Raw genomic sequence first — 15,914 nt, 5'->3', positions numbered from 1 at the left:
TTTATTTCAACTAAATAGAGTGTCTCTTTTTCCTTTGTGTTTAAATATTTGTTATTTGTTTGTTTTCTTTACATAGTACATTTTATGTTGGCTTTAGTGATATGACATGCTGGCGGAATTCTTTGCTACATCTTAAAATCCAATTTGAGCATGACTTTTGAATCAGAGGGCTAAAGTTAGAAAAAGCACATGAGAAATAGGTAGCGTGATAAGACATTTGGTGACCATGTTGAAACCTTCTTTAAAAATTAAGGCAATTGTTTTGAGAATCACCAGAATAACTTGGTCATAATTGTAAGGCATGCCTCAATTAGGTCAAACAGTGGATGCATGATCCTATATTAAGAGGAACAGAAAGAAAATCATCTCTACGAAATCATGAGTCATTCAATGAAATGTACAATAAAAGTGGAGTTGTATCCTAGAAAAGCGCAGAAGAAGTAGTGACGCACAAACTCAGTCAAAGTTAGTATTGTAAAAGATGTCACACGTGATCTTCATCTCCAACTTTCAAATTGCATGTTATGTGCTTGTATTTTCAAGGATTGATATGACGAAGGCATTTCATTATGCTATCCAAACATCATAGCATCCTTTGTTTACCCCATTTGAGATTTAGTCCTATTTTCTTTCATATCCCTATTTTGGAATCAAGATAGAGTCACAAAGCTTAAAAGAAAAGTGTCAAGCAAAACAATAGAGTCAGAAAATTTCAAAAAGAAATGAGAGAAAAAAATGTGTCCAAAAGAAGGAAAAGAAAAGAGCATCAAGAAAAAAATAGAGTCAGAAGGTCCCAAAAAAGAAGAAAAAAAGTCAATAAAAGAGTCAACAAAAGAAAAAAATAGAATCAAGCAAAAGAACAAGCCGTCAGAACTACGCGTGACCTGATTCTCCCCTCTAGGGGGTGAGATACGTAGGCTGCCCTACTTTAGGCTCGGTCCAGCCAAATAAACAATTTAGAGTCACCCAGTCAAAAGAAACTGGAGCATGATTTAATCCTCATTGTTTGAGTCGATTCCAAAAGTTGCAAGTCCTACCCCACTTCAAGTGTTGTTTGGGCATTGTGTCATCCTTTCTTTCTAACCTTATCCAAAAGCCAAGTTACAACCAAAGAAAGACCTTCAAATCAATCTTTGAGAATGTTAAGGCTAAGCATACAATGGATATGATGACACATTTTGGGAATTACTCTTCTTTCTCGGCATAAGAAATCAGGAGAGAAATAAAAATAAGAGAGTCTTATTGATGAAAATCCTCACGGGCACCATAAGGCGATGGTAAGTTGAGAGAGATAAAAATGAGAGAGTTATATTGGTGAAAACCCTACGGGCACCATAAGGAGATGGTGATTTGAAAGAAAAATGAGAGAGGCTTGTTGGGAAAAATCCTTCAATGTGCCATTAGCTGAATGAGCTCTTCGAATACAATGGGTCCAAGCAAGTAACTTAGTTTCAAAGCCATTAACTCAAGAACAATTGGTAGAAAGTTTGGATGGAAAGATCAGACAGCTTGATCCAAAATGAATGGCATAATCATTAGAGTTGACTGTCATTTCAAGATAAATTTTTCATTTCTCTATTTCAAATGGGGACATTCATTGTCTTTTCTTTCTTCTCTTTATTTTTTATTTTATTTTCTTTAGTCAGTTGTCCAAATAAAAATCATTGTCATTTTTTCTCTTGTCTTTGAGTCAAGCCCATGTCAAAACAAGTGAGAAAAGATTTTAAAACTGGCTACCAGCTTCTTCAATTGCGTAAAGCAAGAAAAAAGGCCAACACATAAAAGAGACATGATTGTAAGCCAAAATAAGGCATGCAAAAGTTTTATCAACTGACAAGTATGGGAACTCATGAAAATACCAAGGTTCAAAGGGTTTATCTGAGAAGCTTGACAAAGCAAAGATATTGTATCTATTTCAGAGTCACTCTTAATTTCTAAGTTCAGGTCAATGATACAGCAAGTCAGTGACACATGCTAATGGTTGAAAGTAAGATTAAATGTGGCAGGGCCAGGAGCGATTTCCATGAAAGCTAAAGCCACAAACCAGCCACCATGTTTTAAACTCACAAGTTTTCTTTGATGAAATAGGAACCATATTACCTTCAAAGTAAGGACTTCAAAGCATAAATATCAAGGGTTTCAATGCCTCACTTTTACAAATGCAGGAAGCAATGTTGCTACACAGGTTTGATAGTCAAATCATGGTAAAATTCATCATCTTATATCCCTCGGAGACACACTTTCTTATCCAGGGATTTCAGTTTTCATTTGTTGGGTGATACACTTCATAAATTGAACCTTCACTCCTAGAAGATGTACCTTTTAGTCGAGTCATTCCTTTGACTCCTAGAAGACATACCTTTTAGTTGAGTCATTCCCCTTGATTCCTATAAGACGTACCTTTTAGTCGAGTCATCCACCTTGATTTCTATAAGACGTACCTTTTAGTCGAGTCATCCCCCTTGATTCCTATAAGACGTACCTTTTAGTTGAGTCATTCCTTTTGACCCCTAGAAGACGTACTTTTTAGTTGAGTCATTCCCCTTGACCTCTACAAGACATACCTTTTATTCGAGTCATTCCCTGTGATTCATGTAAGACGTATCTTTTAGTCGAGTCATTCCCCTTGACCCCTAGAAGACGTACCTTTTAGTCGAGTCATTCCTTTGACCCCTAGAAGACGTACCTTTTAGTAGAGTCATTTCCTTAACCCCTAGAAGACGTACCTTTTAGTTGAGTTATTACCCTTGATTCCTATAAGGCGTACCTTTTAGTCGAGTCATCTTCCTTTGACCCCTAGAAGATGTACCTTTTAGTCGAGTCATTCCCTTGATTCCTATAAGACGTACCTTTTAGTCGAGTCATTTTCTTTGATTCCTATAAGACGTATCCTTTAGTCGAGTCATCTCCTTTGATTCCTATAAGATGTACCTTTTAGTTGAGTCATTCCCTTGACCCCTAGAAGACGTATCTTTTAGTCGAGTCATTTCCTTGACCCCTAGAAGACGTACCTTTTAGTCGAGTCATTCCCTTTGATTCCTATAAGACGTACCTTTTAGTCGAGTCATTCCCCTCAACCCATAGAAGATGTACCTTTTAGTCGAGTCATTCCCCTTGACCCCTAGAAGACGTACCTTTTAGTTGAGTCATCTCCCTTGATTCCTAGAAGATGTACCTTTTAGTCAAGGCATTCCCTTGACCCCTAGAAGACGTACCTTTTAGTCGAGTCATTTCCTTTGATTCCTAGAAGACGTACCTTTTAGTTGAGTCATTCCCCTTGACGCCTAAAAGATGTACCTTTTAATTGAGTCATCTCCCTTGATTCCTATAAGACGTACCTTTTAGTCAAGTCAATCTCCTTGATTCCTATAAGGCATACCTTTTAGTTGAGTCACTCCCTTTGATTCCTATAAGAATTACCTTTTAGTCGAGTCATTCTCCTTAATTCCTATAATGATGTGACTTTCACAAAAGTCCTTTGATGATAATTCTTGTTGTTTGGAACTCACTTCTCTAGCAAATAATCTCTTTATATAATCTTTGTTTGGGATAATTTTATTCTTAATTTTGATGTGATTTCAAGATCCCTCCTGAAGAATGGGGAAAATAAAATGAAAGTTAAGAAACAAAGTGAAGAAATTGAAAGACAACATATGGAAATAGAAAGTCAGGAGCCCGCCTGAAGAACAGGGTGATGAAACGGCAAGTTAGGAGCCCGCCTGAAGAACAGGGTGATGAAATGACAAGCCAGGAGACCGCCTGAAGAACAGGGTGAATAAATAAACAGTCAAGCAACATGGGGGAAGAAATTGAAAACCAAGAAACAAGTTGAAGAAATTGAAAGTTAGGAGCCCGCCTGAAGAACAGGGTGATGAAATAGCAAGTCAAGAGTCAAAGAAGCTGCACAGATAGGATTTTTGTAATTTCTTTTATGTTTTAACTTCTAATTTTCATTTTTGATGTAGTGACAGAGCCACGGACCGGAACCTCGACGGGACCTCACTCGAATCTCCAACTCGATTGTCCTTCTTCCTTCAGTTCCTTCCTTTAAATAATGGTGGGGTCAAAATTCTGTCTTGTTGTCTACTTCTTTATCTGAAAACACTTCGTGTTTACATTCAAAGGGGGCATGATGTAGACACCTAATTTTGTCCCTCCCAAAGATCCAAGTTACACATTTTTATCCCCGTCTTACCACGTGCCCTACCCTGTGTAATTATCCCTCCACAAAATGACAAAATAAAAAACCCCTAACAAACCCAATCTCCAATTATTCTTGTGATAACTAATTAACAACCCTACCTATTAAATTAGGACACCAACCCCTACCCCATCTACACGTATCCCTCCCCTTCAGGTCTTTGTTTTGCTCTTTAATAAAGTTTATAGGAATAGAATAAAGAGGGCCCACCACTATCAAAATGAGGGTAATCATCATATATACATAGAATTATATACACAGGGGGGAGGATATTCATATACCACACCCACATTCCCTCACTGGAAGGCCATTAACACACCTGATAGTAGACCATACACACACGAAATCATGCACACACTGATCACACACACAATTTCTATCACACATACTGATCGAAACTACACACACGCATAGAATTAGAAGGAATCGAGAGAGAGAATAGATTTGAGAAAATAGAGGGGAGTGAAGGGCGAGACAGATCGGAGAAAAAGATAGTGAAAATAAGAAGAGAGAGAGAGAGAGAGAAGGAAAACTGGTGGTTCTCGACTGTTCCGGCGATTCATCACCAGCAAACCATCATTAATGCTCCGAATTTGATCTGATTTTCCTTTTTTCTATTCCTTCTGATCTGGTCGGAGTTCATCATCTCCATCTCATTTCGGGTAACACTGAAACAATGACAACCTAACTCCGGTCTCTGGTGGGATTCATCTATGGTGGGTTGTAAATCGTGGGTATTAAGATTCTCATCGATGTCGTTCAGTCGGATTTTGAATTCTGCTCGGGTTTCTAATTCCCGATACCAGTGGAGTTTGGGTATTTAGGGTCTTTCGTTGGTTTCAAAATTTGTCCGGGTGTGTCTCTCAATTTGAGTTGGTCTTGTTCGTTGGTTGAGGTTCGACTCGGGATTTTCGGATGCGGTTTTCGTATTTTCATTCGAATAATATTTGAGTTTGAAAGCGTCAAAATGAGGTCCAATTTTATCTTCTTTCCCTTTAATTTTTATGTGTGTGAATGATTTATGGTTTGACATGTTTGAATCTTTGTTGTGTGTTGGTTGATGTTGGATTTGAATGTGAAAACTTGAATTAGTAGTCGAAGAATTGATTAATTATTTTGAGAATAAATGCGAGAAGGAATTGGTCTCGATAAAAGAAAATTTGAATGAATTAAGATTCATTGATTTTGGTTTAATTTGGTAATAGAATGATAAGTCGGAAGTAATAGGAAAACGTAGGTTGGCTTGGCAAAGTTTAAGGTTTGTGATTGTTGAATGATGAAATGTGTGTGGAATGGTTTTGATTTATGCATTGGGATCTATTGTATTTATTTGGCCGGGGAATGCCCCGAGGGATTTGTATTGATTTGTCCGGGAAATGCCCCGAAGTATCATGTACTTGAAGACAACGCACGATCAAGGCCCAAAACGTCGGGTGGAGAAAGCAATGGAGTGTAGTTTAGAATTAGCATAGAATAGAGTAGGTTTATATTTTTGCATTTTTCTATTTCGGGATTGTAATAATCGGACTGGACACTATAATTTTTGATTTGTTTTGTTTGTTTGTTTGATTGATTGTTTTGTATGATTTTGCGTGGTTTATATATTCATAATGCCAAAATAGTCGATACATTCCACCAAGCGACCGTGGTCAAACCACGGGATTGAGGGGTGCCTAACACCTTTCCCTCGGTCAACAGAATTCCTTAGTCGGAATCTCTGTTCGCGGACCAGTTTAGAAAAGTAAAAAACTGTTTTGAAAAAAGGATTTTCCAAGGTGACTTGGCACACCCGATTATGCCAAGTGGCGACTCTGAATGAAAATGTAAATAATCCTTTTTCGAAGTAAATTTTCAATCTTTTGTCACTTTAATAATAAAAACTCTTTCAAACCTTAAAAACATATATTTTTGGAGTTAAAAAAGGGGTGTGACAAATATAACATTCATTAAGTGTAAAAATAAACTTAACTTAATAGTTGGATGCAATGTTTATCAAGTTCAGCGAGAAAAATTCAGAATTTGAAAAAAAAAATGTTGGAGGAAACTGAAATGGTATGTGGCGTGAAAAAAGGGTAGGGTAAAAAAATAAGTAAAAAACACACATTTTTCCCTAAAGAAGGCAAAATATTCTAGTTTTGTTATTAGTTGTAATTTTGAAAAATCATTGTTATTAATTATAATTAATGTCTTAAGGTTGTTAGTTTATGTAATTTTTCTTTAATCATCTCTGTACCCGACTTGTGCAAAAAAAAGACACAAATGTTTATACTTAAAATGGGAAGTCCCTGATTAAGTATTTGTGGATCTCTTCATTTTTATTTTTTTTTCACCCGTTATTCGGCATCCGTATTGGCGCCTTAACAAATTCGGATCGCGCATTACAGGGCCCATTAAGTATTTGTGGATCTCTTCATTTTTTTTTTTTCACCCGTTATTCGGCATCCGTATTGGCGCCTTAACAAATTCGGATCGCGCATTACAGGGCCCATTAAGTATTTGTGGATCTCTTCATTTTTATTTTTTTTTCACCCGTTATTCGGCATCCGTATTGGCGCCTTAATAAATTCGGATCGCGCATTACAGGGCCCATTTTGAAGGTGACGCTCTCAACAAGATTTTCTTCATACCCAGGGCTCGAACCCGAATATTGGAGCCCTCCATTTCATATTACTTGACCAAATACTGAAATTAAGTGTTTCAATTTTTTTGTCCAAACTTATATAATCAACAGATTGTTACATTTTCCTTTTTACCCTTAATATTAAATAACATATAAAGTAATAATTGTCAAATTTAGAATTTTGAAATATCATTAATAAGGTAAATTTAGTAAAATACACTACTACTTTCTTTATTTTGTTTTAGTTGGTTCTCTTTTTACAATTATTTCTTTCAGTTTAATTGTTCCTTTTATGAAATTACGAGAATTTTATTATGTTCTTTTAATACTACCCCTATCATTAAATGACTACATAAAGTGTACATACTTAAATTTATATTCTCAAAACATGATTAATAAGGTTAATTTGACAAAATAAACTCCTAATAAATATTTTCTCAGAGAGAGTGTAAAATGAATAGGGATAACTATTTTTTGAAACAAAATGAGTTGTTAAAATTTTCTGAAGGGTTGTCAAGAAGGACCAAGTTATATGAAATGGTGAGAGTATTACAATATTTACTATAAAATTGTTACGTCATATGTTTGACTATTTTTTCCCTATTGGAAGGTGATAACCATTGTTCCACTAAACTTTCAATTAACTAATTTAATAGACTAAACTATTGATATTATTCATTTCCCGTACAAGCTATATCTCATTGTTAGGGGGCAAAGGTCTATTAGGGTGTCCTTCCAAGTTGAAAGACATTTTTCTCAAGTTAGATGGTACATGATGCTAAATATATATTTGAAATTTGTAGACTATTGTTCATTGATATAGTAGTATAAAGTGTTTATTTTCAATGGCAAAAAAAATCGTCCTCCTCCCTTGAAAGGAATTGGAGAAACAATATGCTCTCCCCACCCATTAACAGTATGATTTTTTCGATGTCCTTTTTTTGTTTTGTTTTTCTACTGTTCGGTATTCGCATTGGAGTACCAACTAGTTTAGATCGTGCACGGCAAGGTCAATTTTGGGGGTGACGCTCTCAACAGGATTTTCCCTATATTCAGGATTCGAACTCAAGACCTCTAATTAAGGGTAGAATAGTCCCACCACAATCCATCTATGTTTTTCTGTGTTCACTTGCATTGCATGGCACAACAGCTATGTGAAGATAAAAATAATTATTTCTTTATATTTCTTTCCAAACATGCACTTTCAAGTAGTACGGATATTTTAATTATTATTTGTTAATGTATTAGCATATGTAATAATTAAGGAGTTGATGTTTGATTTCAAATTGAAAATATTAGATGGTTTTATCCTCTCATTTTGCAACTCTTCTATATTTTTCTTTTCTGAATAGAAGGAGCCACACGAGATAGCTTTTGAGCTATGAATTTGATCAAATTCAATATTATTAACATGAAAAATCGATACGAATGTATAAAATCACAAAATTTTGACAAATATTAGATTCTAATTCATCATTTCAAAGATATAGCAACTTCAATCCCTTAGTATTAAGAACTTTAAAAGTTAATTTTATCAATTTTAAATCATGGATCTTATCAGACTAATTGAAGAAGCAAAAATTGACCGTCAGACTAATTGAAGAAGCAAAAATTGACCGTCAGATATTGTTTTTTTTTTAATAAAAAAATTAATTATCTTTTAACTAAATCGACCTGGCTGTCGATTATCTTAGCTGAAAATTAAAAAAAATGCAAACCAGCTACGATTTCTCTTTTAAAGAAAAAATAGCAGAGACGAATTTTATTAGTAGGTTACAAAGCAGTACTTGGTCTTTCTTTTCTTTATAACCTCACCATAAGAGTTATGCCTAACGAATTAATGTTAGTTTGGAAAAACGTTTCAGTCGTATTTAATATTGAATATTAATGGTAGTATGAATTTAGTCTAATTAAGACCAACTTAAAAGGGTTACATACACAGTGAGCATTCATACCATTGATGACTCAAATTTAAATCTGCTTGGAATTGAAGAGCAGTTTTTTTTCTAATAATTAATATAATGTATTTTCGTTAAAATTAATCTTCCGAATCATACATATGAGACACAGTAAACTCTCCTCAAAACATTTTTTTTTTCAGTTTATGATCTCATATGTACGTATAGTATAAAGACAATTAGCAAATACTTTTATCAATTCTATTTTTTCCAACAACCATAGCTTGTGAATTGTGATGGACGAACTAAGCTATGATCTATGGCACATTATCAACTCAATAGCAAAAAAAAAAAAAAAAAAGACAAAACAGCTTCTACCTAAATGCTAGGAAATTGAATAACTAAGATAAAGGCCTAAAATTCTAAATTGATTATTCGTTTATCCATTTTATTTTTTTTTGTTTCCCAAGGTATCCCAGCCCAACAGGCCAAGGACTAATCCTCCGCTAATCTGAGCTCCATTTAAGGGTTTGCAGCTGGCCAATCAGTTGTTGCATGCACAAGGTGGGAATCAAACCCCCGACACTTGCTTAAGCAACCTAGTGAGCTAACCACTAGGCCAACCAAGCTTGGTTCGTTTATCTATTTTACTCTTACTTACTATTAGTTATAGGCATTATTCAATATGTTTTTCGAAAAATTGAATTAATTATAATCAAAGGGGTGATATAGTAAAACTTACAACTATTATTTATTATTTCTTAACATGTGTGACAGGTATTGCTGGACTACGGGAGTAATAAAGTCGGAGAAAATTTCCATTCTCCCAATATATTGATACGTTGACAATTGAAAGGCTGTACTAAAAAGATGTACTTATTCAAAAGTTGCCAGCTGAATAATAAATTTAGGTAACTCAACATACACTATCAGAAATAAATTGTATAAATACGGATCATTTGAAAGGGTTATAGACATCAGCAATTTCATTTTCTTTCCAAAAGAATAGAAATTATGGGTAACCTTCAAATTATCTGTGTTTTACTCTTTTCACTTTTTTTGGCAAAATGTTACTCTCGGGAAGATTTTCTCCGGTGTCTTTTTAAATCCTCTGAATCCAACGTTACCCAAAATATTTACACCCCAAATTCTCTAACTTATTCATCTATCCTGAAATATGCTCAAAAACATTCAAGATGGGTGAATTCATCACAACCAAATTTCATTGCATCCCCTACAAAAGAATCAGAAATCAAGCCTGTTATTCTTTGTGCTAAGAAACTAGGCTTGCAAATTAAAATAAAAAGTGGTGGCCATGACTATGAAGGCATATCTTATCGCTCTGAATTCCCGTTTGTTATGCTTGATTTAAGCAATCTTAACAAAACCGAGATTGATTTAAATGAAGAAACAATTTGGGTTCAAGCAGGAGCCACCCTTGGCCAACTTTACTATGCAATTGCTAATCAAAGTAATGTGCATGGTTTTCCTGGAGGTATCTGTTTCAGTGTTGGCACCGGAGGGCTTATTAGTGGTGGAGGGTTAGGCACTATGATGAGAAAATTCGGGCTTGCAGCTGATAATGTTGTGGACGCTCGTGTAATGGATGTAAATGGAAATATTCTTGATAGAAAGAAAATGAAAAACGATTTATTTTGGGCAATAAGAGGAGGCGGAGGAGCAAGTTTTGGTGTCATTTTGGCATGGAAACTCAAACTTGTTCGTGTTCCGGAGAAGGTTACGGTTTTCACTGTTTGCAAGAAGTTTGATGATAACCAAAATCTCATCCTAAAATGGGAAAACATCGCACATCAATTACCTGATAAGTTAGTTATCCGAGTAGTTATACAAAATGATGGAACAGGGAATGACAAGTATGTTGAAATGCGTTTTCAAGCGTTATATCTCGGACCTGTTGATGAGTTAATTCCATTGCTCAAAGAAAAATTTCCTGAATTTGATTTGGAGAAAAAAGATTGCCTCCAAGCGCCTGTTGGGGATCGTAGTAACAGGTCTTGCATTAATAAAGAGTGTCGTGAAACTTCCTGGATTGGATCAGTTTTGTATTTCTATGAAAGGGAGACAACTTCGTCGCTTGAAGTTTTGCTAAAAGAGAGTATTCCAAAACAGAAGAGTTATTACAAAGGGACATCTGATTTTGTGAAGACTCAAATTTCGGAAAGTGGTTGGGAAATGGTAGAAAGACTGCTTTTGGAAGAAGAAAGTCCTCGGATAATTTTGGAGCCATTAGGTGGGAAACTAGACGAAATATCAGAATCTGAAATTCCATTCCCTCATAGAAAGGGAAATTTGTATAATATTCAGTACTTGGTCTACTGGCACGATAACAACGAGAACGTGTCAAGCCAGAAAATAGCATGGATGAGGAAATTATACAAGGAAATGGAGCCATATGTTGCAAACTCTCCAAGAACTGCTTATCTGAATTACAGGGATCTTGATTTTGGATCAAACGATGACGACTACAGCTATTCAAAGGCCAAAATATGGGGTGAAAAGTATTTCAACTGCAATTTTGAGAGATTGGCTAAAGTGAAAAGTAAGGTGGATCCCAACAATTTCTTTAGAACTGAACAAAGCATTCCACTTTATCAAACATACTGATGGTTGAAGAAAACAGGATTGCATGCAAGGGCAGAAAATAAAAGTCCAAGTTGGTTGAAGTTTTATGAAGATTAATTCCTTGGAAAGTCACTCAACATTGATTTTTATTCCAAAGTTACTTAACCTATTTAATTGATTTTTTTCATTAGAATTTGTTGACATAGAAATCCAAAGATATTCATTTAAATTAATCCATATGATATCAAAGGGTAACATTAGGTAAGAACAAAACTAATCCTTATGATATCAAAGCAAGAAATTAAACTTAACCAAAACCACCAATTTAAGAGCTTCACAGCTGTGATTAAGTCAAGGATAGTACAACAACAACAAACCCAGTGTATTCCCACATAGTGGGGTCTGGGGAGGGTAGAGTGTACGCAGACCATACCACTACCTCAGATGAAGTAAAGGGGCTATTTCCGATAGACCCCGGGCTTAGGACCGATAGCAGTATAACAAACACAAAACATAAATGCATATAAACTAGTACTGCAAAATAAACTAACACCACTAGCCAGAAGATACTACTACGGCCACAAGATAATACTCCTCCGTTTCAAAAAGAATTACCTACTTTCCTTTTTCCTCCGTTTCAAAAAGAATGACCCCTTTTCTTTTTTGACAATACTTTAATTTCAACTTTCCACATGGCATATTTAGGACCACAAGATTAAAGGGTATTTTGGTACATTTGACACAACTTTAATTTAAAGCCACATGATTCAAAAGTCTTCTTTATTTTCTTAAACTTTGTGTCAAGACAAAGTAGGTCATTCTTTTTGAAATGGAGGGAGTACTAAAAACTATCTACCTGAAACCATAGACATCACTAAACACCACGAACAAGAAACTGCAGACACAAATAAAGAACGCTCCCCTATTGTTACTAACACACTCTCACCCCCTAACCCTCTACACTAATCCGCGTTCACCGCACCTTCCTATCAAGGGTCATGTCCTCCGTAAGCTGGAACTGCTCCATATCATGCCTAATCACTTCTCTCCAATATTTTTTCGACCACCTCTATCCCGCTTAATACTATCCCTAAACAGTGCCTCACACCTCCACACTGGAGCATTAGAGCCCCTCCTCGTCATATGCCCAAACCAACGTAACCTCACTTTTCGCATAATGTCCTCCACCGAGGCCACTCTCACCTTCTCCCGAATAATCTCATTCCTTACCCTATCTTTCTTGGTGTGGCCACACATCCATCGTAACATCTATATCTCCTCCACCTTTAATTTTTGGATGTGGGAGTTCTTAACCAGCCAACACTCCGTTCCATATAACATAGTCAGCTGGAATATCACTCTGTATAACTTCTCTTTAAGCTTTGGGGGCACCTTCTTATTACATAAAACTCCTGAAGCGGGCCTCCATTTCACCCACTCTGCCCCAATACGATACGTGACATCCTCGTCATTCTCACCATTGTCCTGAATCATAGACCCCAGATACTTGAAACTCTCCCTCTTCTGAATGGCCTAAGAGTCTAACTTCACAACCATGTCAGCCTCCTGCGACATATCACTAAACTTACACTCTAAGTACTCCGTCTTGATTTAGCTTAACCAAAATCCTTTAGACTCAAAGGTATGTCTCCAAAACTCCACCCTATCGCTAACTCGTCCCCGAATCTCGTCAATCAGTACCACATCATCAACAAATAACATACACTAAAGCACCTCCCCTTGAATATGTTGCATCAAAACATCCATCACTAAGGCAAATAAAAAAGGCTAAGAGTCAATCTCAGGTGCAACCCTATTAGAACCAAAAAGTGCTCTGAATCTCCCCTACCGTCCTCACCGAGTCTTCGCTCCATCATACATGTTCTAAATTGGCCTAGTGCATACCACGGGCACCCCTCTAGCCTCCAAGCACCTCCACAGAATCTCCTTGTTAACTCTGTCATATGTCTTCTCAAGATTAATAAACACCATGTGCAAGTCCTTCTTCCTCTCCCGAAACTGCTACACTAATCTTCTCACAGGGTGAATGGCCTCAGTAGTCGAGCGACCTAGCATGAAGCCGAACTGTTTCTCAGAGATAGTTATGCTCCTTCTCAGCATCAACTCTACCACCTTTTTCTAGACCTTCATAGTATGACTCAAGAACTTAATACCTCTATAGTTGTTGCAACTCTGGATGTCTCCCTTGTTCTTATACAATGGAATCATTGTATTCCACCTCTACGCTTCAGGCATCTTCACAGCCCTAAAAATGATGTTAAACAACTTTTTCAACCACTCCAAACCTACCCCTCCAGAGTTCTTGTCACGACCCAAACTAGGGCCTAACCGTGACGAACATCCAACCCATGAAGGCTCAAATGTCCCACTCTATCTGGTAATCGTGCACAATATTCATATAATAAAAGGAAAATGTGAAATTATAAATTGAATACGGAAACATGGTCATAATATGAAATTAGTTTAACAATGAAGGAAAACTCCAACAATATTTAAATAACATCTAATTCAGTCTATGAAATCTCTACTAAATCTTAAAACAATACTATCTGAAGTCTGGGACAAGGCCCCCAGTAGACCAAAATTGTAGAATGATGAATATCTGTAAAAAAATTAGGCCTTCCAGAATATAGAAGGCTCACCACTGCACAATCTCTTTTGTTGTCTGAATTATCTACTGCTTATCTTGACCCCTAGACTGTGCCTCAGAACCTGAGAGGTTGGAGGGGCAGGGGTTATTATAGATGTACTGGTATGCAGAGCTAATCCAAAATAGCCATTTATAATCAACATATATGAGAGCAATTCAAAATAGTTCATAAACATATCATATAGTAAGAAATCACATGGGCATTTTAAAGACTTTGAAACATTTCTTTGAAACCATGACTCACTCTTTGTCTTACTTTTTAGCTAGATGGTACACCCTATAACATGTAATTCCATGGGTTATATGAAATCTGCCCTTGACTCGGCGGCTAAGCCCCCAATCCAAGTTTTCCGCAAGGATTGGAGTATCTATAAGGGGGACACGCAAGATCACACAGCAGGGTGCCAAAATCCCTAATCAAGTCAACATGTCATGGTAGAACACAAGATCACAAAGTAGGGAACCTAACCATAGTCCCAATTTGGGACGACATGAATCAAGGTACGTAAGATCACAAAGCATTGTACCATAATCCTATGTCGGTAAATCACAATTTCTAGCATAGAGTCTTTCAACTCGTATTTTCTTTGGGTAACCATCTAACTCTCTTAAATCAAACTCTAACTCTGTCATGGCATACATTTATATGGTATCATCATACCATTGACTTACAAGTCACAGTACCATATCAATTCTCCAACTTTTCATGCCATTTACAACATGCACATATATAAAACTTTCACACACATCAAACACATGCACCATGGTTCTCAATATGTAATAGTTTCAAGAAACTTTATCACTTATGAGTAATATCATATCAATTGCAATAACTCATGCTCTCGATGGTTTAACACAAGTATAGTGTGGGGTATAAAACATTATCATAGGGGATTTAAGGAATTCACAATTCATATACATCGCACCTTTTTGAAATTCATATCACATGTTCACAATTCAACAATTGAAATATATGCAAGCCAACAACCCCATGATATTTTAATATTTCTTTCAAAACCATATCACAAAACATGTTATTGATATTAAAACAAAACCCCACTTGTAAAAACATATGTATACGTATAAATAGTAAGGTCTTGTGTAAATTCTTTTCAAAAATCATGCCCATAAAATTTGGGACAACCCTACGTACCTCTATTTCAGAAAGTAAACGGATGATTCTTGGAGCATACGATGCGAGGATTCCAAATCTCCAATTATCTTCTAAAACCCACAGTTAAATCTTGAGCTATGAGGATTTTTAGTCTGAAACCCTAATGGAGTTTCTTGAGAGATTTTAATGAAAATAAACTTATTTTTTGTGTTCTTGGGATTAAACCCCGTATTAGAGGTGATAAGGGGTTGGAGAAGTACAACTTTTACCCTTAATGAGACAGTAAAAATATAACTGGTACCCGATTTTATGGGCTACTACGACGCGCCACAATCGCGGTGGCTCACTGGAATTACCAATTGGGAAATTGTCTCACTCTACAATGCACCACGATCGTGGAGTCTCACTGGAAATTGACGAATACAAAATTGGGATCCTCCGCAACGCGCTAAACACTTGAATGATGATGTTTTACGACTAGCACATAAAATAGTCATAACTCCCTCACCGGGTGTCCGTTTTTGTTGAATCTTATATCAACGGAAAGCTTATTCAGTCACCTATGTAATGAAAAGTTAAAATTTAAAGAATTACACAGGGAGTTGAGTATAATTCACTCTAGAAGCCCATGCTTGATACTTTTAGGGACAAATTTTAGCTTGGAAACTTTCGGGGCATTGCAGTTCTTCCAAGAATCCACTGGAATCTCATCTGGCCCCGTTGCCCTACCCGATGCATCCTGTGAATAGCCCCCTCTGACCTCCTCAACCTTGATACACCTAAAATAACCATAGTCGTGACACTCTTCAGATCTCTCTAAGTCCCCC

General features: G+C 36.3%; 1 protein-coding gene across 1 annotated transcript; it reads left to right on the top strand.

Annotated features, from left to right (window-relative positions):
• Positions 1-9,733: 9,733 nt before the first annotated feature.
• LOC107858205 (berberine bridge enzyme-like 22) lies at positions 9,734-11,434 on the top strand. Its single transcript, XM_016702905.2, has one exon. The coding sequence runs from the start codon at positions 9,734-9,736 to the stop codon at positions 11,342-11,344; it is 1,611 nt and encodes a 536-aa protein (XP_016558391.2). The 3' UTR covers positions 11,345-11,434.
• Positions 11,435-15,914: the final 4,480 nt, after the last annotated feature.

This window comes from Capsicum annuum, chromosome 2 (genome assembly GCF_002878395.1).
Source record: "Capsicum annuum cultivar UCD-10X-F1 chromosome 2, UCD10Xv1.1, whole genome shotgun sequence".
Taxonomy (NCBI): Eukaryota; Viridiplantae; Streptophyta; class Magnoliopsida; order Solanales; family Solanaceae; genus Capsicum; species Capsicum annuum.
The sequence above is the reverse complement of the archived record's forward strand: the minus strand, read 5'-3'. Positions and strand labels throughout refer to the sequence as shown.

Coding starts and splice junctions, on each gene's coding strand:
- LOC107858205 (XM_016702905.2), top strand. CDS start 9,734: ATGGGTAACCTTCAAATTATCTGTGTTTTACTCTTTTCACTTTTTTTG.